The following is a 27,302-nucleotide window of genomic DNA, read 5'->3' as shown; positions in this document are numbered from 1 at the left end:
CATTGCTACCATCACATTGCCAAGCAATAAATTTTGTTATTGCCCGAGTGTCCGTTCCCTTCCCTGTAGCGGCTCACTGAGAGAAAGAAGATAAAACTCCTGAAGGGGGAATCTTACAATTGACTCAAAGGGGAGAATGGATTTTGCAGACAATATTCTGCTTTGATGCATTTACAGCATTTTTTTTCCCTAAGCCTTTATTTTACAGAGCAGTTTCAGGTTCACAGCAAAACTGAGCCGAAGATACAGAGATTTCCTCTATAATAGCATCAATTTTATTGTTTGCAAAAATTGAGCTTAATATGTGGCAAGATGAACACATACTACACATTTGTTTAAAAATTTGTTGCTCAAGGGCTATAATTTCACTAAAGTTAGTTAACACCTTGCCCATGTCACATCTAATTTGATATCATGGTATATCAAGAGATCAAAATTATATACAGTGATTATTTATGTCTAAAAACTATTTTTCACTATAAAGAAGAAGATTAAAAAGGAACTGGCAATCAGATTTAGTTCCTTTATGATTTTAGCTTCCTGATTTCCCCAGTGACGCACACCCAGTACTAAGTACTAAAAAGAAAACTCAACAAAAATTCTGCAAACTTCTTCAAGACAGAAATTCACCAAAGCCCACTGTCAAGTGTATCATGGGCACTCAAAATGGCTGAATGAATTGAATCACATCCCAAGTGTCAATAATCGTATCAAAACATGCATACATCACTATTCCATGTGACAGATAAACAATATTTCATCTTATTGGGAATAAAATGGGATCTGAGATATGAACCTAATATTATTTTCCAAAAATGGTTTGATTAATACCTTTCAGCTATTTACTTTTCACTTGGCAAACATGAAACATTTTTAATACTGAATTTTACTTAGAGCAAATGGATAGTAATTTGTTCTACTGAGCTTCAGTAAAATGATCTCTGCATTTGAATGTTACATGTTGTCTGCTGCTAGTGATTTACATATTATTAGGACAAGGAACTGCAAAAGGAGGACCTAAAGGAAAGCATGCACTCACATCTATTTTTAAGCAAGTAAACAAAAGAAGAGAAATTGTCTTTAAATTTTAAAGTGGCTCTTAATGTCATCCCCACAGAGTTCCCCCAAAAGATGCATTTTAAAAAGACAATGAAGTTTAAGAAATGTGATCATTTATCTGTGGTAATTCTATTATCATGAGTCAAGACCTCTGCAGCGTCAGAGTGCATACTAATGCCCGATTTGCACAAAGCACTCCTGTGTCCCCCACCCACACCCCCAAATCCTAAACTGTACTGGGGAAGAAGAGCAAAGACAACCGCCCTGCAAGGTCAAAACTGAAGGGAGACAGCAGATAGGTTTGGGTAAAGAGACCGAGAGGTCCAGGAGAAGGAAAGAGAATGTGTAATCGGGAAGCCAGAGAAAAATTCACTGGGGGGGAGGGGACATTTCTCGTATTTAGAAGGAAGGGTCATATTTAGACATCAGACATAAGAGAAGAGGAACTCCTGGCAGGTGTAAAGTCACAGATGTTTGTCCCATGGGCTGTGTCCTTAAACCAATTCTTACCAGATGGACATTTCCTCTTGTCCTGGAGAAGAATATATTCCCAGAGACTCAAGTTTGCTGACAAAATTTTAATATCTGGGATTATTCAAAATGAACAGAAGACTGAGTTTATATTAGGCACTACAATAAGAAAAAATTCTTCGAATGGTGTATTTAAAATAGATAGTGCTCAACACTTTCCCAGTACAACTAAACCCACAGACAAAGGGATTTTAGGAAGAATACAAAAATGTCACAGCCTACACATACATGGAAAACATATGACTGTCATTGTCAAAAGAGATGAGTGAGACAGAGGAAAAATTCAGCTCCAAGGTCAGATAATCTGTTACCTTGACTTAGTATAAAATTGTTCTCTAGGGGCTGTGCTCCAATGATTTGGGTAGATTATTTTATATGATAAATTTTAATCAAACAGCCATTGCTTTCTATCCAGATATATAATAATGTGACATGATATCAATTTAGGATAGAATGTTTTGAGAAGGCTGTTTTAAAAAAATTTCCTTGTAGGGGTTGGGCAGGAGACGATACAAGGTCAGATTTTAAATGAACTCATACCTCACAAAAAGATTAGCAGCCTGGACAGATTTATCTTTGTGGGTAAAGTCTTCTAAGGCCTCTACTCCTCTAAGAAAATGTAGGTTGCAAAATGAGGGAGAGAAACAGCATATTAATCAAGTGATCAGGCCAGACAGAAGTTACAGTGCTGGGATATGGTGATTACAAGTCTTTGTTTGCTTGTGTACACATTCTAATACTAGTCACCTAATATTGTTAATACAAAGCAATGTGAAAGAAACTCCCAAATATACTTGTATACAAGGGCAGGTCCCTTGAGGGTCATATCAAAAGTATCCCTGTAAGAAACACAAGACTTTGTCTGACTGAATAGGGATTTCTATATTCTGGATAGGGTGCCTGCACTAATGAGGTCTTTAGGTTGTCACATCAGGCCAGAAAATTTAAAACATCTATAACGTTTCAAAGTAGGACATGTGCCTTTTAGAGTGGATGCTCTTAACCAAGAAGACTCATCAACCAAGGCCTTCTTGTTTGTTAGAATGCATAGAGGCCCATCCTCAGAGACTGATTCGGAAGGCCCTGACTGAGGCCCAAGAATGAGTATTCAGGAAATGATTCCCAAGTCACTCTAATGCACACCCCTTGTTATGAATCAGAGCAAAACAACCAAACAATACAAAACAAAATACTATTTGGTGGAAGAGTCAGCAGATTTAGAATTTCAGCTCAGTTCTGGTACTTATGAAACACGTCTTCTTAAAAGTTCACATAATCTCTGATGACAGTTCCCTCAGCTGTAAAACTACAGTAACAGTATCTCCCCTTTCTGGGTCATGGGATCAAAGGAGATGCAGTTATCTATTGCTGTAGAACAAGTCACTCCAAAACTTAGGGGCTTTGAGTAACAAATATTTATTATCTCACATTTTCTGTTAGTCAGGAATTCAGGTCCACCTTAGCTAGGTGTCTCTGGCTCAGGCTCTCTCACAAGGTAGTAGTAAAGTGTTAGGTATGGCTGTGTTCTCACATGAAAGCTCAACTGGGGAAGGATCCACTTCTAAGCTCACTCACAGAACTGTTGTTAACTTTAGGTCTTCAACTGGCTGCCAACTGGAAACATCAGTTTCTTGACAAGCGGGTCCCTCCACAGAACAACTTACAACATGGCAGCTGGCTCCCCTCAGAGTTAGCCAGTGAGACAGTAAGAGAGGGTGAGCAAGAGGAAGTAGTAATCTTTTTTAACTTAGCCTCAGAAGTAATACCGCATCAAATATCCCATCACTTTTGCCATAGTCCATTAGCAGCAAGTCTCTGGGTCCAGCTGATACTCAAGGGGAGGGGATTACACAAGGGCATAAATACCAGGAGATGGAGACCACTGGAAGCCATCTGATGCTGCCAACCACAAGAGATAACAAAGGTGATGTTCTGAAGAATAAAAGACCTATATGTCGAAGCACGAAGCACGTTGAGAATGGAAAAAAAGAATCATGGCAGAATTGGAGTTGAAAATCTACTTTATGGATAACATTCTGAAGATTTGCTAAGAAGTGTCACCACCTCCTCTTTTGTCTCAGATGTGTCACACCATGGCATCTTTTTCACCATCTTTTTCAGTCTGACACATCTGTGAACTTGTTAGTCAAGAAAGGAAGAAAAGGAGGGTGAGAGCAAATGAGGGACCTCATGACCTACCAAGTAACACTCTGTGACAATTCACACTTTGATGTTTATCATGAGAAGCAGCACTATAATGGCTATCAGGAGCATGGGAAAAAAATGACCAAAAAATCTAGGAGCTTGATTAAGATCGTTTTTCCTACAAAGCTGTTTATCAGCTCAACTTAGTGATATGCCCTAATGAAAATTTATGTGACCACTGTGGCAGTTTTAAACCATGGCCCCAGCATTCTTGACACTCTTCCCATCTAGAACTGGGGTCTATGTTCCCTTCCTTTGACTCTGGATAAGGGACAGAGAGCCACTGAATGACTCCTGAGGTTAAGTTAAAGAGAAACCATGCAGTTTCCATCTGGTCCTCTTTGGACACCCACTCTTAGAACCCAACTCATACCATAAGGAAGCTCAAACTAACCACATGGAGACAACCTATGCAGGACCTCAAGACTCTAAGAAGAGTGAGATGTTTGGCCAATCCCCAACTGCGCCGGCTTCTCACTGTTCCTGCCCCAGCCACCGTCTGCAACCATATGAGAGACCCCAATTCCACCAAGTCCAGAACTGCCCTTACTCAATTCCTGACCCTGGAACTATGACAAATAATTTTTTAAAAATGATTGTTGTTGATCTAACCCAGAGGTTTCTTTTTTGTTTTGTTTTGTTTTTCCCCCTTGGGGTGGGGGGTAAGGGCAAGGAGAAAAGCAGAGAGAGAATCTTTAGCAGGATCCATACCCAGTGTGGAGCCCAATGTGGAGCTCGATCTCACAACACTGAGATCATGATCTGAGCCAATACTGAGTCAGACACCTTATTGCCTGAGCCACACAGGTGCCCCTAACCCAAAGTTCTGAGGTGGTTACATGACAAGAGATAACTGCAGTAGTCAGTGAATAGTCACATACTGACAATAAAGTCACGAATAGTAAAATGGTAATATAGAACAAGGATATATTAGGTTAAAACATTTCCCAGACATTTAAGACTGTTAGACCACAGATGTGAACCATTACCTCCAGAAAAGTCTTTGGTAAAGACTCCTACAATTGGAAAATATTTACAGGTGGATGGATATGCCTAAAAGCAATCCTGTGTTAATAGGAAAGTAAACTGTTATAAATCATAGAAACTAGAAATGTAGCACTTTTATTTCTACAATAATATCTCAAACTGACATCGATTAACAAATGCTGTCAGCAACTACCTTCTCTGGTCATATGACAGTCACAAACCATTTGGCATTACACCAGCACCGCAAATACAATCCATTCCTCTCCACGTCTGCCCTCCCATATGCACGTCACCATTAGCCACAACCCCTCCATTTCTGAATCATGTAGATCATGATAGTTTTAGATTCCTTTTTACTCCTCTACAATATTTACTCAAATCTTCCTCTCTTTCCTCCCCTTTCTTCTTTCTTACCTTTCAGCAAAACTTTTCATCCACATTGCCAAAGCACCCTCTCTGTCACCCATCTGCTCTTGCCTATTCCAATACTTTGATCCATCAAATGTGCTTTCTTATATCTTTAGGGTCCTTTACCTTACAAACACCCTGGTCTTCATTATTTTAAAAATATTTATGGCATATCATAAAATTTGTAAATCTTGATTTTTAAAATACCCATAAGGTGACATCTAATCACCTTTCCTCAGTCAATTCTCAAAGAAGTTGTCCATACTCAATGTTTCCACTTTTTCACTTACTCTTTAAGCCCACTGTAATCTGACTTCAAATATCCAACACTGTTGGAACTAACCCTTAGAAGTTACCAACCAGGGGCCTCTTCTCTGCACCATCTTCTGCTGACCTTACTATAGTATTTGATGCAGTTGATACATCGCTCCTTCTTGAAATTACTCTCACTTTTGACTTTCCAAAAGTAAGTGCTTTCTGGCTCTCTGCATCCTCTAGATATTCTACCTCTTTTCTCTCCTTTAAACCAACGTCTATTCTCCAAAACAGAAACATTTCCCACTTTCTTTTATCTATACCAATATTTCTGGTGAATTAAACCAGGAAGCTCAAATCCCTAGCTCCAGCGTAATTCCAACCCGAAACATGCACACGGGTGTACTTCCAACTCACTTTGTTGATTCGCTCTGATGTCTGAATAGTAGCAGATACAGGAAGTTAATGCTTCACACAAAGTGAGGACTTCTCACAGAAGGAAATGTTTTATATGAAGGAGGTCAACGTAACAACAGTATTAAAAATCACGTTGATGCACTAGAAAGAATGAACCTTAATTCACCAAGTTCAGGCTTGAGAACTCTGATTTTGATACTATTATCATTAAGGACACACAAGTTGTTATTCCCTCCACCTAGATCCCTGGTATCTACCTTCACAAGTATCACCTTCTGAGACCTCCCCCGAACACCATATTTAAAGTGGCATCTCTCATACAACAGTTATGGGACACATTACACATTTATTTGCTTATTATCTATCTTCCTCCATAGGAATACAGGTTCCAAGAGAACAAGGACTTTGTTTTTTACACTGCTCTCCCCCCAGAAGAGGGAAGAATATTTAGCCCATAGTAACTACAAAATAAATATTTGTTGAAGAAATTAATAACTTAATGAAAAAGTGAATGATTTAATGAAAATATTATCATTTTCCATTCACAGAAAGTTTGTAACACTAGAATGTAAATGCAAGACTACTCAAGGTAAAAAATACTTTTTTCACCAAGTGAGCTAATTCAAATTTCTACATAATGACCAGCTGGTATTCATTTTTTTTTAAGATTTTATTTATTTATTTGACAGAGAGAGACACACACAGCGAGAGAGGGAACACAAGCAGGGGGAGTGTGAGAGGGAGAAGCAGGCTTCCCGCTGGGCAGGGAGCCCGATGCGGGGCTCGATCCCAGGACCCTGGGATCATGACCCGAGCCAAAGGCAGATGCCCAACGACTGAGCCACCCAGGCACCCCGACCAGCTGGTATTCAAATAGAAGTTTCTTTGCAAAAATTAATGGGATTAGCTATTCTATAGTCGGCTATCCTACTGTCCTTGTTTTTTCTCATGACAAATGACCCTACTACAGTTTGCTACCAAAATTTCTATTAGCTAATTAAATAGCAAAGAACTTTCTTTTTAAGAATGTCTATCTAATGTCTCCCTATATGAATCACTCAACTGTTATTTCTTCATCTTCACTTTCTCTGGATCTCTCTTTATCATTTTTTTTCCACATGGTCTTTTTCTTTTTTTCATAGAACCTTGACCTGGGAGGATCTTAAGATATAAACCTCTCTTTCAGCAGTGAGATGCATTTCGTACACAAAATCTTAATAAAGGCGGAGCCAGGAGTGGAGGGGCTGAAAGTGTGCCTCCCTTGAGCCTACTCCCCACGTTCCCCCGAGACACTGAGGAGAATCGTAAATCTCCTTTGAAAACCATGGACAGTCTAAAGTTTTCTAATTAAACCCAGATGTATTTTCTGTGTTGGCTCTTCAATTTCTTAGACAGGAAATCCTTCTCCTCTGGTCTAAAAGCATTTAATGAGCAAACAGAGTGTGCCACATGTTATACAGGCCGAGTGAGAAACACACTGAGGGAACACAGAAAGGAGGGACTCCTAACCCCACCCACTAGCTAAACACACCTGAATTGATCTTTAATTTTCCTGGAAGGAGTGATTTTGTCCCCCCTCCCTACTTATCCTTCACTTCCCCGCTCTTCACCCTTACACTGACTTTCGAGTCACGGCACTGATTCTCTCCTGTCTAGCGCCCTACCTCCGCCCCACCGCCCACAAACCACGAGCGTCTGTAAGGTTTAGACAGCACTCCACTGCATTTTCCCCTCCACCTTTCCATTATTCAAGAACTACTGTGGTTTGGGACCCAACTTTGTCTGCTTTGGGTCAATGATCCCTTGAGCTTTGTCTTCCTCCTGACTCTGTTCTGTACGTCTTGTGGGCCTCCCCAGCTGGGGTCCCTGGCTGCCATATAAAGTCCAGTAACTTGAGCTGTCTTTTCCTTCCTCTCTGGGAGCACTCCTCTTCAATGTTCCCATCATTTTCAAGGCTCTCACGAATCACTTTGTTTCCCAAGGTTGACACTCTGAAGTTATTTTTGATTCCTTTCTCTTCTATATCCTTTATACCCAAGACATATCGCAACAGTTTTGCAACATCTTTCTGATGTGACTTTCTGGAAGCTATTCAGATATAGCCCAGCTGACAGCACTTTCGAGGGGAGCAGGGACTGTGTCCTACCATGGCCTGTAGGCACAGGGCCTGGCCCAGAACAGGTGCCTAGTAATCCTTGCTGAAAGAATAACTGAAGGGGATAAAAAATATGTGATGCTTAGTGTAGGAAAAAACTGCAAGCAAATTACCTATGTATTAGTACATTGGGGCACATTTAGAAGATACTATAGTATAATTAAAATAATATTTTCAAGTATATATATTAATGGCTTGGAAATTGCTCCCAATTTAATGTGAAAATAAAGAGAAGCTGGATATAAAACCCATAAGTTTATTATTAACCCAATTGTGGAAAGAAAATAGAAAAAAGCTTAATACTGGTTATCTCTGAATGATGATTTTTATTTATTTACATACTGCTTTTAAATTTTTCAAACTGCTTTATTTTATTTTATTTTATTTTATTTTATTTTATTTTATTTTATTTTATTTATTTATTTGAGAGAGAGAATGAGAGAGAGAAAGCATGAGAGGGAGGAGGGTCAGAGGGAGAAGCAGACTCCCTGCCGAGCAGGGAGCCCGATGCGGGACTCGATCCCGGGACTCCAGGATCATGACCTGAGCCGAAGGCAGTCGCTTAACCAACTGAGCCACCCAGGCGCCCATCAAACTGCTTTATTTTTATAAACTTAACACTCTGAAGAAGATTGGCCACCATGTAAATAACTGTGCCTGAGAGCCTATTGATAAGGCTTGAAAGAAACATTTATGAATTAAAAGAGGTATTTATTCCAGGATGGGAGGTATTATAATTTATCTCCCTGACTTTGTTTTTCTAAAATTGACTTTAAGAATTATTTAATGGGGCACCTGGGTGCCTCAGTCAGTTAAGTGTCCGACTAGATTCTGGCTCAAGTCATGATCTCGGGGTCGTGAGATGGAGCCCCCAGTCAGGCTCCCAGCTGAGTGTGGAACCTGCTTAGGATTCTCCCCTTCCCTCTGCCCTTCAATCTCGCTCCACCCCCCACCCTGCACTCATGCGCACTCTCTATCTTAAAAAAATAAACCAATTAGAAAATTACTATTTAATATTTTCAATATCCTTCAATCCAACATGTATTGCTTAGTTCTCTACAGTGTTCATGTATCCGAGTTTATCATCATATATTAATCATGTATTAATTTTGATAAAATGCCATTTTAACATTATTACTCTGGTTAAAAAATTATATTATCTCCTTATTACTTCATAGATAAAATAAGATAAAAAGTCCTCAGTCTATCAAAGTCCAGGCTCGAACACCTAGTCTCACCTTCCACCCGTGCAGGACAGACTCCTATTGTCCCCACTTCACTTCTGTACCATTGCCTGATGTCTCCATCTCCCCTATTCCACTTCAAGTCTTATACTCTCTTCAATGCTTGACAAAAATTTTCTTAGCAATTTTCTCTTTAAACACCCACAGCCTTTATGCATAATCCTGTAATATCATGCATTTTTAGAATTAAAAAAGGTTAACACTGCAAGACAGTATTGAAATCATTTAGTTCAATTCCTCCCTTTACAGATGCCGAAACTGCACTCCAATTAGAAACAGGGACTTATTCAGGGAAACAACAATTTAGGATTAGAACCCAATATTTAACTCTTTGAGTTCAGTATTTTAACTAGTACAGGATCTGCCACTGTTACTGGGTCTTCCTTCTGCTGACCAATTGCTCAGCAATTATTCGTGACTTTATTCTTAAAGGTATGTCTTGCCTGCCCACCTTGATTGTCATCAGTATCCCCAGGGCACACAATTCCCTTACATCTCCATTGTATCTAGTGCTGCAAAGTGAGTGCTGAAGAAGTATGCCAGAAATCACCTCAAGCAAATCCAGGAGTGGTACTGGGGATACAATCTGTGATCCCAATATTCTATCTTAACAATGTGGCTCCTACATCCCATTGGATAGTAACAGCCATTAAAGATAATGACCACCAGCTTTCTCTTACTTTCCATATGGCTGTTCTGGCCAGTCATGAAACCTCAGGGTTATCATTCAAGCTAAGATCCTGGAAACAGAGCCAAGATAGGGAAACAAGGGCTGGAACTGAATCTGAAGACCACATTCCGACAGTTAGTCCTCGGCAAAACACAGAGGCTGAAGGAAGGATGTGACTCAAAAGCCAGGCTGAGTAATAGCTTTCAAAGTTGCAAGTGGCTCTTTTCACTCTCACACACATACACACACACTCACACACACTCCACACACACACACACACGTAAATTCTGAAGGACATATATATGAGGAAGAGGAACATTTTAACAACTGTATTAATCAAGTAATCAACAGGATAACAAACAACTGGTGGATGAAATTTCATTGCAAGCCCGAAGATCTAGAAAACAGGGAGAGGTGAGGTCCTCAGGGTTATCAACATTCAAAGGCAGGGAGAACAAGGACGGCCCCACAAGCTCATGCCAGCTCCTCTGTCATGGCTGCTGTACATTGGGCCACGAGCCACACTAACCCAGAAGCGTCTGCCGAGGGTCTCAGGCAGCTTGCAAGCATTCTCTGCCATTTGTGCAGCTGTCATGAAGGGAGAGAGACCCATATTCCCAGGGTTCCACCAAGTGGATTTCTTTATCAATTCAGAACAATGTGATTAGAATACAAATTTTTTTTATTAGTTCTGATTTTGTCACTCTGAATATATATTTACCAGGATGAATACATCTCCTGCTTATTTTTGCAACTAACAGAGGTGAATAGCATACCTCATGCCACACTAAGAGAGAGGTAATGCTGGAGAAATGAATATAAATCACTCTTTTCACCTAATAGTGGAGTTATTGCGTAGACAAGTAGGTGCCCATTCACCTGGCGATTCCAAATGTCTTGAATATAATTTGTCAAACTTCCATCACTTTCCTTCCTTTCTTGCATATGAGTATCACAATTTCAAGGAAAATGATTTAGTGGCAAAATCTCAGATTGTAGCAGAGCCAGCTCACCTAATACACATCAACCCAGTTATTATGCTGCAGAAATAAGTTCAATGCACTTATTAAAAATGTGAACTGCTCCTTTCCACCAAACGAGGGAAAGAGAAAAAAGAAAGAGAAAATCTTCGGAAGAAAAATATAAGGGCTTTACTGACTGGTCTTTGTTGCCTTTCCTATTTGTTGTAAAGACTCAGTGTGTGGGAGTTAATTATATTAGTTATCTTGGGTAACAAGCTATTAATTTTGTTCTTCAAAGTTATTAACCACCTTTCTATACACAGTTCACAGGCGAATGAATGAACTTAATCCCTGTATTAAAATACAAAACAAACCAAATAATCCCATGTTTCATGACTTCTCAAAGTTGATTATCTCCTTGGCCAGATATACAACCGCCACTTTAGAAAAGAGTCTCTGGCAATTTATATGAGAAGCCTGTGAAAGGGGATTTAATCACACTTTAATAGTAATTCTGATTCACACCAGACATAAAAGGTCACCAAGGAAAAGCATTTTTTCCCAGTGATTTAACTATATTGGAATAGTACAATTTCTTCTTCCGGTGACCGCACAACTCCTGAGAGAGTCAGCTTGTCTGATGGGATATACTGCTTTTTGCCAATTTAAACAATTCGGTGGAGAAAATAAGTATTTAAGATGATAACATTTACTGTCTCAAGAAGTCTGTAGATTCCTCTCTTTGTGGTCATGTCTCATTCTTCACAGTGAAACATATTACTATTTAATTCTAACGCAGCAATTTTATATAGATAATGACCTTTATCTCCTAATTGCGAAGGAACATTTTACTTGTTAGAATCATTATGCACGTTAAAAAAAAAAAAACAACAAACTACAGTAAATGAAGAAACTATTACCATCAATCACGATATTTATCTGCATTTAAGGAGCTCCATGCTCTAACAGGAGCAAACAGTGGTTTCATGTACCAATACTCCTATGGGAAATCTGCAGTGATTTATTTCTTTGATTTATTAAATGCCTAGTCGTAGCTCAAAGGTCTCTGAATACCCATAAAATTAGGAAATTATTGCCATAAAATTAAAAAAATAATAGGCAAATCTGCAAACAGGAAGCAATCCAACAAGATAGTACCTATTGGAAATCACTGCATTATAAAAATAATATGTAAAATGAAATCTTTGAACTACTGTTATAGCAATATACTATGCTTTTATGAAACTCATTTTTTGGTTCTATTGCTGTAGCATGTATCTCATTTATATAGCCATTTCCTTTTCTTTTAAATTCATCTGGAAATAATGTACATATGAAGATATTTCTTCCTATATGATTCCCTTTTGAAGTTTTCTGATTTCAAATATAGTAAATTAGTGATGTTAGTATAAAAATCAGTAATTTAACAAGGTTATATAAGCATTATTAATAATTATCGCAGAGTGAACAGTTAGGTTGAAACTAAGGTTTAGGAAATTATTCTCAGAATACAATTAAGTGGTATTATTATTATAGTTGAGCTTCAAATAAATTAAAAGGCTAAATATTTGAAGATATGTTTTAGCATAAAAATCTATATGATGCAAACCACAGCCCATTAAAATTCCCTGTTCTGCTATTTTTTCAATGACATAAAAATAAACAAGTTTATTATATTTTTAAGAAAATAGTTCTGGAAAGTTATTTAAAATAATTCAATGAAAATAAAAGCTTAAGTAGAAAATAGGAAAAGAAAATATTTATAAAAACCGTACATTTATGCAAAGGACAATAAAATATTAATAAAGAAATATAATTTATTCTTAAATGGGAAAGCTCAATTTTATATATTTTCTTCCTAATATAATCTACAGGCTCAGTACAATCTCAATCAACTCAGTAAGAGGTTTTCTTAGGAACAGAGAGAAGGAAGTATTTCATGACTTCAGATGAAGGGATCAAAGTATAAGAACAGTCAATAAATTTATGAAAATTAAATGTTATTGAATTAAGGACTTTGAATTCTAATAATTATTTTTAACTAAGAGGATTAGTATGCAAAGGATGTATCTGGCAGCACTTAATAATAGTTAAAAACTGTAAACAAGCTATTAACATGGGGCTGATTAAGCAAATAACATCTCATCCATTCAATAAAACACTCCTTTGTCATTAAGAACGAGAAGTTTCTGGATTCATTTTTCAATGAAAGGTGTTAATAACATGTTTTTAAGTGAAAAAAAGTTATAAAAGGTATATAAAATATGATTCAATTTTTCTTAACGTGTACAGAAATGGAGGATATATGTAAAAACACTAAATGTGGTTTTCTCTGCTTACTAGGACAAAGGGTGATTTTTCAGCTTTTATCCTTTTTTTTTAAAGATTTTATTTATTTATTTGACAGGGAGAGACACAGCGAGAGAGGGAACACAAGCAGGGGGAGTGGGAGAAGAAGAAGCAGACTTCCCGTTGAGCAGGGAGCCTGATGCGGGGCTCGATCCCAGGACCCTGGGACCATGAACTGAGCCGAAGGCTGACGCTTAACAACTGAGCCACCCAGGTGCCCCAGCTTTTATCCTTTTTGACACTGGAAATTTTCTTTATAAAGATGCATTGTTTTTATAATCATAAGATATTATTTTAACATTCAGTGTGGGAATTTATGGGTAAAAAATAATTCAGTAAAATTAAAAGGAAAGTGGATACAGACAGCTTCTGGGAGAAGAAATCAATATGGCAACACCTGGAAGAAGTTGTCCACCTGCTATGATTTATAGGGGCACTTGAGGTACAGGATACAGCATGGAGGAATTCCATGTGCTTTGATTCTCTAGTTCCATTGTCCACTTTCTGTAATCATTTTACTGCTAACGTCAAGGTGAACACAGTAGTGATGGAGTGTCTCAATTCATATCAGTACACCCTCCAGGGTCCTTATACTTAATATGAAAGCTCTATTTTAATGCTGCATTTGCACACCTAAAATACATGCTTATAGGATAAGTTTATCTCTTGTTATGGTCCATACTAAAATTTGCCCCAGTGAATTCATATGGGAGTCTTATTAAAGAAGGGAAAAGTATGATAATGTGATTGACTGCTACAATGTATATAGTTTAAATCCTTTTACGAAAGACCTTAATTTGTCTAGCTCTGATTCCATGTTTTAAAAAATAGGTGTATGTGAATATTAGCTAATGTGGAAGTTCTACTGAATAAAAATATTCAGTATAAAATGACTTGATAAAAATAATAACTTGTGGGATATCAACTCTGTGCCAGGCATAGTTCTAAAAGCGTTTTATGTGTATTAAGTCAATTATTCCTCAAAATAGCCTATGAGATGGGTGCTGTTATTAGCCTTCATTTCTCCCAAGGGAAACTAAGGCTCAGGTAATTAAGTCCCTTGTCCAAGGTGACAGTGCAGGTGATAAACCCAGATTGTGTGGCACCAGAACACATTTTATTTTCTCTTCATGCAGATTTTTAAAAATTGAAATGCTTTTAATTTAGAATAGTTTTAGATTGATAGAAAAGTTATGAAAAACAGTACAGAGAATTCCTGCATACCCCTCACCAGTTTCCTCTTTAAATCTTCAATTAAATGGTATATTTGTCACAACTAACTGTACACGGATACTTACTAACCTGCACACTTTACTCGGATGTCACTGGTTTTCCCTAATGTCCTTTTTCTGTTCCAGGATTCCGTTCAGGATACCATATTACGTTGAGTTGTCACACTCCCTAGCCTCCTCTGGGCTATGACAATTTCTCAGACTTTCCTTGTTTTTGATGACCCTGACAGTTTTGAGGAGTACTAAGCAGTATTGCGTAGAATGTCCCTCAAGTTTGCGGGATGTTTTTTTGTGATTAGACTAGGGTTAGAGTTTTTGAGAGGAAGACCACAGAGACAGTTGGCACATTATAGCAAAGGTTCAGGCTACCAATGTGACTCATCTTTGATGAGGCTAGCCTTGAAGACCTGGCTGAGGTGGTTTGCCTGCTCTCCATTTTAAAGTTACCCTCCTTTTTCCAAGCTCTACTTGATGGAAAAAGTTACCAATCAGGGCCCGCATTTAAGTGGGTGGAGATGGGAGGGAGTTAAGCTCCACCCACTTAAAGGGGCAGGGCCATCCACATAAATTGAAATTCTTCTGCGAGAGCCCCCATTTTTAACCCACTATTCTACATTACAGCAGACAGCCTATCATTTCCTACCATTCTGGCACATTATTTGTGTACAGTAGTTTAAAAACACAATTCTTAACTAATTTCCTGCTTTTTCAAAGGTGCAAAAAATACATCAGAATTAAATGTGACAACCAATAAATTTGTGTAAAATCATTTTCCACCAGCACTGTACAACTTGTCATGAAAGGATGAATTAGAAACCAATTTTTCTCAGAAGCACTCTGTGAAGAACTTACCAGAAATATTCGTTCCAGTTGATCCTGAATGTCTTTCATTCCTGGAAAAGCAGCAACCCCTTGGATCATTTCAACAAAGATGCAGCCGACTCCCCTAAAGAGAGAAGAAAAAAGAATTGTACAAAAGCTCCAATATTTCCTAGTAAATCTGGAATTAGGACGTCTATTCCTACAGAGGAAAAACAATGAATAAATGACATTCTTAGTGAGTACCAAGGGCTGTGCCACATATATCTAGACCCTACTTCTTTCCTTTCCCTCTCTGTCTAGTGCCCTGAAAGGTCTCTAATAGATGCAGCTACACTGGGCTCAGAAAATGGTGGCAACCAATAAAATATAACACTTAGCAGCTCCACCTTACTTACAGGAAACAGTCAAGAAACTCTTTAGCCTGATATAGAAAGCCTCCAGTCTTTTTCAAATACCCCTATCCAACCCCATTTCATGAATTCTTAATATATTGTCCTCTCAAGCTGCCCAGGAGTTCTCAAACCTCTCTTTGCATCGAAATCATCTGGGGGGAACTTTTAAAAACTGTGAATAATCTGAATACAAACCCCAGAGATCCTGTGTCAATCCGTCTAGGTTGGATCCCAGGTGTTGACCCAGGCTACTTGGTGATTCAGGGCAGCTACACTAAGGATCACTGAGCTGGACTGATCTGCCCACGGGCCAAGCATAAACCCATACAGCTTGACTCAAATTGCTTCACTACCTACAACTCCCTCCTTCTTCATTTATTTGCTCTTAACATATAAATCCAACCCAATTTCTATAACCTAATTTAAATGCCATTTCTTCCACAAAGCCTTCTTCTATGAGTATTCCAGCAGACATAATAGCTCCCTTTATGAGTGTATTTTATTAAGTTCTCATTCAATATATCAGCCACCTACTATGGTTAACTTCCCGTCCTAGCTCAGCAGGTCATGCTCACAGTCCTTGTCTAGCAAGGCAGTCCAGAAGATCAGGAGACTTGCTTCCCAGACCACAGTGGCCTGAACCTAACCCAGTAGGAACAACCAACCCATAGTATAGGCAGAGAGCCAATCAGATACTTCTGCTGGGACTTTAACAAACAATCACTTGGGAGAGGGTCCTGGAAAGAAACTAGCATATGTTGATGGGATAAGTCACATTAATGAAAGAGCACTAGGAAGGACAGTCTTTTTGCAGATGAAGTCCCCTGAACTGACCTGGTTTCCACCTTCCTAAGGCCTGAATATTCAGATAATCCATTGCTTTTGCTAGCACTCTCTACCTTCTAGCAATTCTCCAGGATGTGTGTGTGTACACATATATATATATTAAACGGTTCTATAAGTGTGTGTGTGTGTGTGTGTGTGTGTATATATATATATATATATATTAAATGGTTCTACCTTGAATGGGTTTCTATTTCCTGAAAGCATTCTGATGAAATCATGAACATACTGGGATACTTCTTCAATTGCTGCACTCATATTCAACTTAGGGTGAGCAAAACCCTTGTGCCTTTAACTTATTTCAGATCCTTTAGAGGTTAAGGACAAGGGACTACATCTCTGTAACTGCCCCACTTGTTACACAGTTGTATATAAACCATGTATTGAATTAAAGAAGTAATGCATTTGCAGAAATCTCTTCTCTATTACAGCACATAATTTCTATCCAAATTAAATACCAAAAGTAAATAGAATCAAAATGACTAAAAACAAATAAATGCTACCTTATATATCATAAAAATAATTCCATTTAAATAACAAATCATTAATTTTAAAATCAGCGTTCTAGGCAGATTGGGTTTAACACAAGTCTTCATTTAGATTTGAGACACAACATACATTTTGACAATCATTTTACTAGCCTACTAAAAATGCAATGATATTCTTATAAATATTGGGGCTTCAGATGCCTGGTTAGGTTTAAGACTTCAATTTGTGTCCTTCCAAATTTTTATGCCAATAATTCTTTTCTAAGACTACTGACCTACATTTCTACTGTCTTTTTTTTTTTAATTTTTTTTCAAGATTTATTTATTTATTTTAGAAAGAGAGAACACAAGCAGGAGGGGTAGAGGGAGAATGAGAGAATCCCAAGCAGAATTCTGAGCTGAGCAGAGCCCGACATGGGGCTCCATTTCATGACCCGAGATCACGACCCAAGATCAGGACCTGAGCTGAAACCAAGAATCGCCGCCCAGGCGCCCCTCTACTGTCTTCTTATTTACGTTTACATAAAGTATCTTGGATCTTCAATAGCTACTGACACCTTCCTTCCAACATTCAGGGTATTCTCTCTATTCAGTGTCATTTGGCTTTCATCTTTCCCAGCACAGGCTGCAACTCTGAGTGTTCAGACCTTCAGCAGAAGCCACAGCTGCCCCCAGTGGGTACCCAGCAAGCTGGCAGGTGAGGTAACCATTACACACACTTACAGAAATGCTGTTAGCACTACTTGTGCTTGGTCCAGATCACCTCCATAATACTTAGAACAATTAAAAGATAAATCTATGCTGCAATTTTACTCAGTTGGAGTACGATGACAGAGCATTTTCACAGGCTTTTATCTGCTCAGCCAGCTAAGGGACATGGACTTTCATTTCTTTTTTTTTTTTTTTAAGATTTTTATTTATTTATTTGAGAGAGAGAATGAGAAAGAGAGAGCATGAGAGGGGGGAGGGTCAGAGGGAGAAGCAGACTCCCTGCTGAGCAGGGAGCCCGATGTGGGACTCGATCCCGGGACTCCAGGATCATGACCTGGGCCGAAGGCAGTCGCCTAACCGACTGAGCCACCCAGGCGCCCCGGACTTTCATTTCTAATGAATGTTTCTGATGACATCATTCTCCAAAGATGTGTGAGGATATACTAATAAAGCTGACAGAATTATACTTAAAGGATGTATAAAAGGCTACAGAATGCACAAGAAAATTATAAAGCAGAAGTGTCAAACATATCAACATATTACAGCCTAGCAGAATACTTTATGACTGGAGCTGCCTTATTGCCACACAGCAATAGAAGCCCTTCAATTAATATGAAGGGACTATCGCCTACTCCGCTTTCTTCCCCCTCGCTACCCTCTATTACCTTGCACTCCCTAGTGCTTGATGGATTAAGTTGCCCTGTGGCTTACTGAGAAAGAATTCAATCACTTAAGTTCTATACTTATGATATATAATCTTATTCAGGAAATGCCTCCTTTAATTTGTAGCTTCTTTTGATAATTTGAATAATTATGTAATTATCACCCACACAGTCTAAATTTTTCAAGAATAAGAACTGGTCACAAAGCTTACAATTAAAGCTGTCACAGGATGCACTGTGTTCAAACTCTCACACACGATTAGTTACCTGGTAAGACAATGTACAAAACACCCACCCACGCCCATGTATCCTTCAGTTCTTCCAAACTCAAAACTGCCAAATTTAATTTATGCTGCAGATGTGTGATTTCTTCACCACAATTCAAAGTAAGATTTTAAGCAGAACTGATAATTCTTTTTTTTTAATATTTATGTATTTATTTTAGAGAGAGTGAGAGAGTAGGGTGTGGGTGTGGAGGGGTGAGAGGGAGATGGAGAGAGAGAATCCCAAGAGCTTAACCAGCTGAGCCACCCAGGTGCCCCAGAACTGATAATTCTTTGTAATTATGATTATGGAGGGACAACTTTTTAAGGGTGAAGGTCAAACAATTTGGGAGTTATTATTTTGAAAAAGTATACAAAATTGGGGCATCTGTGTGGTTCAGTCGGTTAAGTGGCTGACTCTTGATTTTGGCTCAGGTCATGATCTCAGGGTTCTGGGATCGAGCCCCGTGTCGGGCTCTTTGCTCAGCGGGGAGTCTGCTGGAGATTCTCTCTCTCTCTCCCTCTGCCCCTTCCCCCTGCTTGCGTGCACACTCTCCCTCTAAAATAAATCTTTGAAAAAGTATACAAAATTATGAATAAAAATTGAGTACAAAAGTGAACTCAGAATGAGAAAATAAATCAAAAGAAATCACAAATTTTTAAAAGTTAACAAATAGGACAAATAATATTAAATTCAGAAAAATAATGTAACGTATTTATTAACTGACACACCTCTCTAATACTTTTCTTTCTACAATTCTGGCTGCATAATCTTTGATTACCTCTTCTATAAGAATTCTAGAATATTTTCTACAAAGAGAATACAGAGATAACAGTCGTTCCTCTAGCATAATGATGACTTTCTTTTCTGATAGTCTAGTAGAAAAGTTTTCTGTTCTTTCAGCTTCCCTTCTCCTGACTGCTATAGTCATGTAAACTTTTAGGACTGTCGTCAATTTGGGGAAAACTACCACGTTTCCTTCAAGTATGTCTGTGTACTATAAACACAGTAATTCTAAAACATTCTACACAATTCCCATGATAAATACCAAAGGAGCACAGGAGGACATGCACTTGCACTCCTGAAGTCTAACGAGACTAGGAAAGTGGAACGTGGTGCCTTACGGGGTGATGGCATGGGAGTGGGAATGGGGCATTCCAGACAGAGAAAACAGGACCCTATACATGAGGAATCTTGGGAGAGCCAAATGCTGTTATGGCTGTGCTTAGAAAGTGGAAGAGAGAGTTAAAAAAGGAACAGAAGTCCATACACTAAGTAAGCTAAGCCTTTTCTTCCTACACTAGGTCTCAGCTTTTTTCTGTATCCTAGGACTCAATGATGGATGAAGCTCACCAACTGGACATACAGGTGAAAAACCCAGATTACAGATCAGGAGATAAAATACTCTCGAGGACAGAAGCAATTACAACCATTGGTTGTAAAGCCACCTCGTTCTTTCCCACTCATGGCAGCAAATGAATGAGACTTAGCAGTAGTATCAGCCCTCTCTCTACTCGGGGGAAAGACAAGGGGGCCACACACACAATAATATGCAGGGATCCACAAACTACAGACCAAATCCTGCCCAGAGCCTGTTTTTATAACCTATAAGCTAAGACTGGCTTTTACTTTTTTTTTTTTTTAAGGTTTTTTTATTTATTCATTCGAGACACAGAGATATATATATAGAGAGAGCATGAGCAGGGAGAGAAGCGGTTGGGGGTGGGGTGGGGAGAAGCAGGCTCCCCGCGGAGGAGGGTGCTCGATGCGGGGCTCGATCCCAGGCCCCTGGGATCATGACCCAAGCCGAAGGCAGACGCTTAACCATCTGAGCCACCCAGGCGCCCCTGGCTTTTACTTTTTTAAATGTTGAAAACAAACGAAAGATGAATATTTGATGATATATGGACATTATATGAAATTCAAATTTCAGTGTTCATAAATAAGATTTTATTAGAGCCCAGCCGCACATTTATGTGTTGTCTATGCTGCTTTCTCATCCTCACAGCAGAGCTGTGTAGCTGCTTACAGAGACCATATGCCCTGAAAAGCCTGAAATGTGTATGATCTGGTCCTTTACAGACAAAGTTTGCCAAACCCTGATCTATGTTACACTTCACTTGCATAAAAGCATACTTGTAAATAGAAGAAATCACCTTCATCAGTTATGGAGAGGAAATGAAAGAAACTACATAGTACGATGATTCGTTAATAAATCACTAATAGAAATGGGCCCTCAGAAATGATCTGGCTTTTCGCTATTTTCCTCAGCAGTTTCCCTGTGGTAGATATGCTTTAAAACTTGCCATGCATTTTGCCAAAAAACTAGTAGATTCTTAAAACTTGATTGAAGAAGGATATTTTAATCTTACGGTGTTTTTTCTATCATAAAGTGTTATTTTATTTTTTTTTAATTTTTAAAGATTTTATTTATTTATTTGACACAGAGAGAGGGCACAAGAAGGGGGAGTGGCAGGCAGAGGGAAAAGCAGGCTCCCCCCTGAGCAGGGAGCCCGATGCAGGGCTCGATCCCAGGACCCTGGGATCATGACCTGAGCCGAAGGCAGACGCTTAACGACTGAGCCACCCAGGCACCCCATCTTAAAGTATTTTTAACTGAGAAATAAACTGGGAGCAAACGTGTATGGTGACTTTTAATAACAGTGCTTATACAACCACTTCTCTAAGGATTTCTTCTCAAGATAGAGGGTTTGGTGAATTGATTTGAATAATGGATAGGGTGGAAGGAGAATTTACTTTTATGAACTTTTTTTCAGAAATTTTTGTTTTGTGTTTAGGCCAAAGTTTATTGCGTGGAAATACTACCTTTTATTTTTATAAGTATTAGGAAATTTTACCTGATAAATGAAAATTAATATAATATATAATATATAATATATAATATATAATATAATATAATATATAAATATAAGCTTTCTGTGTTTGGAAAGGATTTCAAGTTATTTTCTCTCCATCTGCCCTCCCTCTATCCACATCTAAATCAGTGTCTCTGTGTTGATAAAAGGAGAAGAATTAGATTTTTAAAATTATAGCTTGAGCTTTTTTCTACCTTAAAACTAAGAATGGAGACCTGGGAGTGTGAAGTCCCCATATGCTTGCCAATTTCACATCACACCTCTACCCATGAGATTTCCTCCGTCCAGTCATGCTGCTCTGCTGTCTGTTCCTGGAACATGCCGTCCTCCTCCCCATTTCAGGATCTGCGCATGAGCTGCTGTTCCCTCTTCCCAGAATGCATTTCCCCTCACTCTGTGCATGCGTAAGTGCTTCTTGTTAGTCTGCAGTCAGCTTGAATGGCTCCTTTCAGAAATGTCCTTCCCAGCCACCATATGTAAGGTGGGTTTCCCCTTACTGACCAGGCTCCATGTTTCACCCTCCATGCCCTAGTTTGTTTCCTTCCTCATATTCAAAGGATATTCACTTGTCTTTGTTTTTTGGGGCTGTGTTTCCTCTAGATGGAAGACCAAGATCAGGGACAAAGTAGTGTTCATCATCTTGTTCCCAGGGCAGAGCAGAGTGTCAGCACATAGTAAGAGCTCAAAAATATTTGGTGACTGAATGAATCAAAAGCAATGTAAGCCTCCCTCCCTCTCCCCCTACCACCAAGTAAGAGCTGAGCCGAGCAGCCTGTTTTCAAAGAGTAGAGTATGGAGGCAGGGATAGGAGATGGATGATAACTTTACAATGGAGAAAGCTGGCAAACAGGACCTTAACTATATGATCAAAGTTAACCTCACCAGTGCTAAGTCATGTTGATAGCATGTACCCTTGATGTGATGTGATGAGAAGGTCGACTTCACCTCTGTCATCTTCCTCCCTAAACATCAGATGAACCCAAACTGAGGGACAGCCTACAAAATGCCTGAGTGGTACTTCTCAAAACTGTCAAGGTCATGAAAAACAAAGAAAGTCTGAGAAACTATTATAACCCAGAGGAAACTATGAACACATGACAACTACATGTAGTGTGCTGTCCTGGACAGGATCCTAAAATACAAAAGAGAAATTAAGGAAAAACTAGTGAAGTCAAAATGAAGCTGTTTAGTTCACAGCAATGGAACATTGTGGGGGCCTTAGTTGAGACAAATGTACCATCTGTCCCCATATTGTAGTGTAAGATGTTAACAAACAGGGGAAGCCAGGTGAGGACGATACAGGAATTCTCTATTGTCTTTATAGTTTTTCTAAAAAATCGAAACAATTCTAAAATTTAAAGTTTATTATTAAAAAAAATGAAGAAGGAGTGCATCTCCTTGGAACTGTATACAGAATCGGTCATTTTAAGTAGAGGAGCCGTAGCATTCTGAGTTTTCACTACATGAGAGAAAAAGAACCTCTGTGCATTCTGATGAACTTTTCCTTGGAAGCAGCATGAACCACCTAGAACCGTGGGCTAGACCACCAGATGTCAGGTAAGGTTCGACCTGAAATAACTTGGGCAGCAAGCTAATCAGAGATGAATTTTTAAAAATTTTATTTTATTATGTTATCTTGATCACCATACATTACATCATTAGTTTTTGATGTAGTGTTCCATGATTCATTGTTTGCGTATAACACCCAGCGTTCCATGCAAACGTGCCCTCTTTAATACCCAACATCAGGCTAACCCATACTCCCACCCCCCTCCCCTCTAGAACCCTCAGTTGGTTTCTCAGAGTCCATAGTCTCTCATGGTTTGTCTCCCTCTCCAATTCCCCCCCTTCATTTTTCCCTTCCCGCTATCTTCTTCTTTTTTTTCTTAACATATATTGCATTATTTGTTTCAGAGGTACAGGTCTGTGATTCATCAGTCTTACACAATTCACAGCACTCACCATAGCACATACCCTCCCCAATATCCATCACCCAGCCACCCCATCCCTCCCACCCCCCACCACTCCAGCAACCCTCAGTTTGTTTCCTGAGATTAAGAATTCCTCATATCAGTGAGATCATATGATAATTGTCTTTCTCTGATTGACTTATTTCGCTCAGCATAATACCCTCCAGTTCCATCCATGTCGTTGCAAATGGCAAGATTTCACTTTTTTGATAGCTGCACAATATCCCATTGTGTGTGTATATATATATACACACACACACACACACACACATATATATATACACCACATCTTCTTTATCCATTCATCTGTTGATGGACATCTGGGGTCTTTCCAGAGTTTGGCTATTGTGGACATTGCTGCTATAAACATTGGGGTGCACGTACCCTTTCGGATCACTACATTTGTATCTTTGGGGTAAATACCCAGCAGTGCAATTGCTGGGTTGTAGGGTAGCTCTATTTTCAACTTTTTGAGGAACCTCCATACTGTTTTCCAGAGTGGCTGCACCAGCTTGCATTCCCACCAACAGTGTAGGAGGGTTCCCCTTTCTCCACATCCCCACCAACACCTGTCGTTTCCTGACTTGTTAATTTTAGCCATTCTGACTGGTGTGGGGTGGTATCTCATTGAGGTTTTGATTTGGATTTCCCTGATGCTGAGAGATGCTGAGCACTTTTTCATGTGTCTGTTGGCCATTTGTATGTCTTCTTTGGAAAAATGATTGTTCATGTCTTCTGCCCATTTCTTGATTGGATTATTTGTTCTCTGGGTGTTGAGTTTGATAAGTTCTTTATAGATTTTGGATACTAGCCCTTTATCTGATATGTCATTTGCAAATATCTTCTCCCATTCTGTCGGTTGTCTTTTGGTTTTGTTGATTGTTTCCTTTGCTATGCAAAAGCTTTTTATCTTGATGAAGTCCCTATATTTCATTTTTGCCCTTGGTTCCCTTGCCTTTGGTGATGTTTCTAGGAAGAAGTTGCTGCAGCTGAGGTCGAAGAGGTTGCTGCCTGTGTTCTCCTCCAGGATTTTGATGGACTCCCGTCTCACATTTAGGTCTTTCACCCATTTTGAGTCTATTTTTGTGTGTGGTGTAAGGAAATGGTCCAGTTTCATTCTTCTGCATGTGGCTGTCCGATTTTCCCAGCACCATTTGTTAAAGAAACTGTCTTTTTTCCATGGGACATTCTTTTCTGCTTTGTCGAAGATTAGTTGACCATAGAGTTGAGGGTCCATTTCCGGTGTCTCTATTCTGTTCCATTGACCTATGTGTCTGTTTTTGTGCCAGTACCATACTGTCTTGATGATGACAGCTTTGTAACAGAGCTGGAAGTCCGGAATTGTGATGCTACCAGCTGTGCTTTTCTTTTTCAACATTCCTCTGGCTATCTGGGGTCTTTTCTGGTTCCATACAAATTTTAGGATTGTTTGTTCCATTTCTTTGAAAAAAGTGGATGGTATTTTGATGGGGATTGCATTGAATGTGTAGATTGTACATTGACATCTTCACAATATTTGTTCTTCCAATCCATGAGCATGGAACGTTTTTCCATTTCTTTGTGTCTTCCTCAATTTCTTTCATGAGTATTTTACAGTTTTCTGAGTATAGATTCTTTGCCTCTTTGGTTAGATTTATTCCTAGGTATCTGATGGTTTTGGGTGCAATTGTAAATGGGATCGACTCCTTAATTTCTCTTTCGTCTGTCTTGTTGTTGGTGTATATAAATGCAACTGATTTCTGTGCACTGATTTTATATCCTGCCACTTTACTGAATTCCTGTATGAGTTCTAGCAGTTTTGGGGTGCAGAGATGAATTTTGATATAAAGGTATTTGAAAACTGATATGCACACTCTATGGCAAAGGAATTCAAGATGAAAAATTTATCTGTACTATTAAGTTTGGGGCATTAGCAGGGAGTGTGAATGTAGAGAAAAAAGGGAATTTCCAGAGAAGGGGCAAAAACATTTCTCCATCAGAGTAGGGAACAGCAAGCTCACCACCACTTCTCTGGGGAGGCTTCCTGATCTCTCAGACTGGGTTAGGGCCCCTAACTCCAGCTTCTCATGTTTACTTCCTGCAACTGTAATGTATTTACTTATAAATGGACCAGCTGCTGTCATGGTTGTCAGAACCAGGATTTGGTCTCTTACTCTGAAAGGCACAGCTCAAATGAGTCAAAGTGGTTTTGGCAATATAGCGGCCCTCCCAGACCTGAATGAAATCAGGTTAGTCACTATTGTAACCAGTTAAGATGCACTGTAATGTACGTGTTTATTAAAATCCCATTGGATAACTTTATATCCTTCCACTAAAATAGGGATTCATTAGATCCCTCAGCTCTTATACTCAAACAATATCTGCATCGTGGAGTATACTCAATTTTCTCACAAAGACATGAGTGTTACAAGATATTAATTAACCCAATAGATGATTATATCCCATGAATAAATATAAAACAGGACCTAGAGCTTCTTATTTTTCTTCTTGGCATTAATCTTATTCTGGTCAGCAAAAAATAAAACATTGTTCTCCTTTCCTAATTCTCAGGGCAACAGTTTGGTTCAGTCCCAGTACACAATGTAGAAGGACTTTAATGTTTTAAAATATGGTGCAATCAAGATCTCAAAAAAAACCTATCCTGGATTTTAGCTTCTAATCCCGTCCATGTATTAGCAAAGGCTTGAGATTCCTTAGGATAGAAAGCTTTAAGCAGACAAGTGGCAGTTTCATTCTCAATTCGCAGAGCTTAACTACAGAGTCTGGGCGGGATCATGGCACAGCGTAGCCTGTGTATCTGAGTCTGGGCACAGTGGACAGCGACCCGCCTGGCTCACACTATCACCTGGAGGGGAGACCTGTCCCTTCCATGCAGACTTCTCTAACTGCAAGTTAGGAGGCCTCTACTCAAGTTTAGAGAATCATTTAGAACCATTCAGAACTATCTGCATTGTCAAAACATTTGGAAAGCGGGCTGAAGATAAAGACAGAGTGTCAAGCTGCTTCTGGCAGGAAGAAAGCACATGAGCAGAACCATAACTCACTGCAAGTTAATTCTTTTTTTTTTTTTCTTTTTTTTTAAGATTTTATTTATTTATTTGAGAGAGAGAGAATGAGAGACAGAGAGCATGAGAGGGGGAGGGTCAGAGGGAGAAGCAGACTCCCCGCCGAGCAGGGAGCCCGATGCGGGACTCGATCCTGTGACTCCAGGATCATGACCTGAGCCGAAGGCAGTCGCTTAACCAACTGAGCCACCCAGGCGCCCACTGCAAGTTAGTTCTTTTGCTTTCCTCTTCCAACATTAGGCTGGCACCAGAAATCTCCTCAAAGCCTATGTGTCAGTCAGTAAAAAAGCATCTGAAGCTTTGCTTCTCACCCTCTATTGTGTATGCTAATCAGGTGGAGATCTTAGTAGAACACAGAATTCTGACTGACTAGGTCTGGGCTGAAGCCTGAGATCTTCCATTTTTCTTTCTTTCTTTCTTTCTTTCTTTCATTCATTCATTCATTCATTCATTCATTTATTTATTTATTTATTTATTTATTTATTTTTAAGAGAGAGAGAAAGAGAGCGAGAGAGCATGAGGGGTGGGGGGAGGAGCTGAGAGAGAGAGAGAAAGAATTTCAAGCAGGCTCCACACTCAGCACAGACCCTGACTCGGGGCTGGATCCCATGACCCTGAGATCATGACCTCAGCCGAAACCAAAAGTCAGACACCCAACCAACTGAGCCACCCAGGCACCTTGAGATCTTGTATTTCTAACAAGCCTCCTAAGCAATGCAGATGCTGCTGGTCACA

At 39.2% G+C, this 27,302-nt stretch overlaps 1 protein-coding gene across 4 annotated transcripts in view; it reads right to left on the bottom strand.

The window, feature by feature from the left end:
• The window catches only part of CDK14 (cyclin dependent kinase 14), a 548,800-nt gene that overhangs the window by 186,546 nt on the left and 334,952 nt on the right, over nucleotides 1–27,302 (bottom strand). For all 4 annotated transcript variants that reach the window (XM_035020525.1, XM_035020522.1, XM_035020524.1 and 1 more), the window contains one exon: nucleotides 15,327–15,420. In XM_035020525.1, coding sequence (XP_034876416.1) covers nucleotides 15,327–15,420 — 94 coding nt within the window. The remainder of the gene's footprint in view (nucleotides 1–15,326; nucleotides 15,421–27,302) is intronic.

This window comes from Mirounga leonina, unplaced genomic scaffold (genome assembly GCF_011800145.1).
Source record: "Mirounga leonina isolate KUSES-001 unplaced genomic scaffold, KU_Mleo_1.0 Mir_174, whole genome shotgun sequence".
Classification (NCBI taxonomy): Eukaryota; Metazoa; Chordata; class Mammalia; order Carnivora; family Phocidae; genus Mirounga; species Mirounga leonina.
Note: the sequence above shows the minus strand (reverse complement) of the source record. Positions and strands in the feature narration are given on the sequence as shown.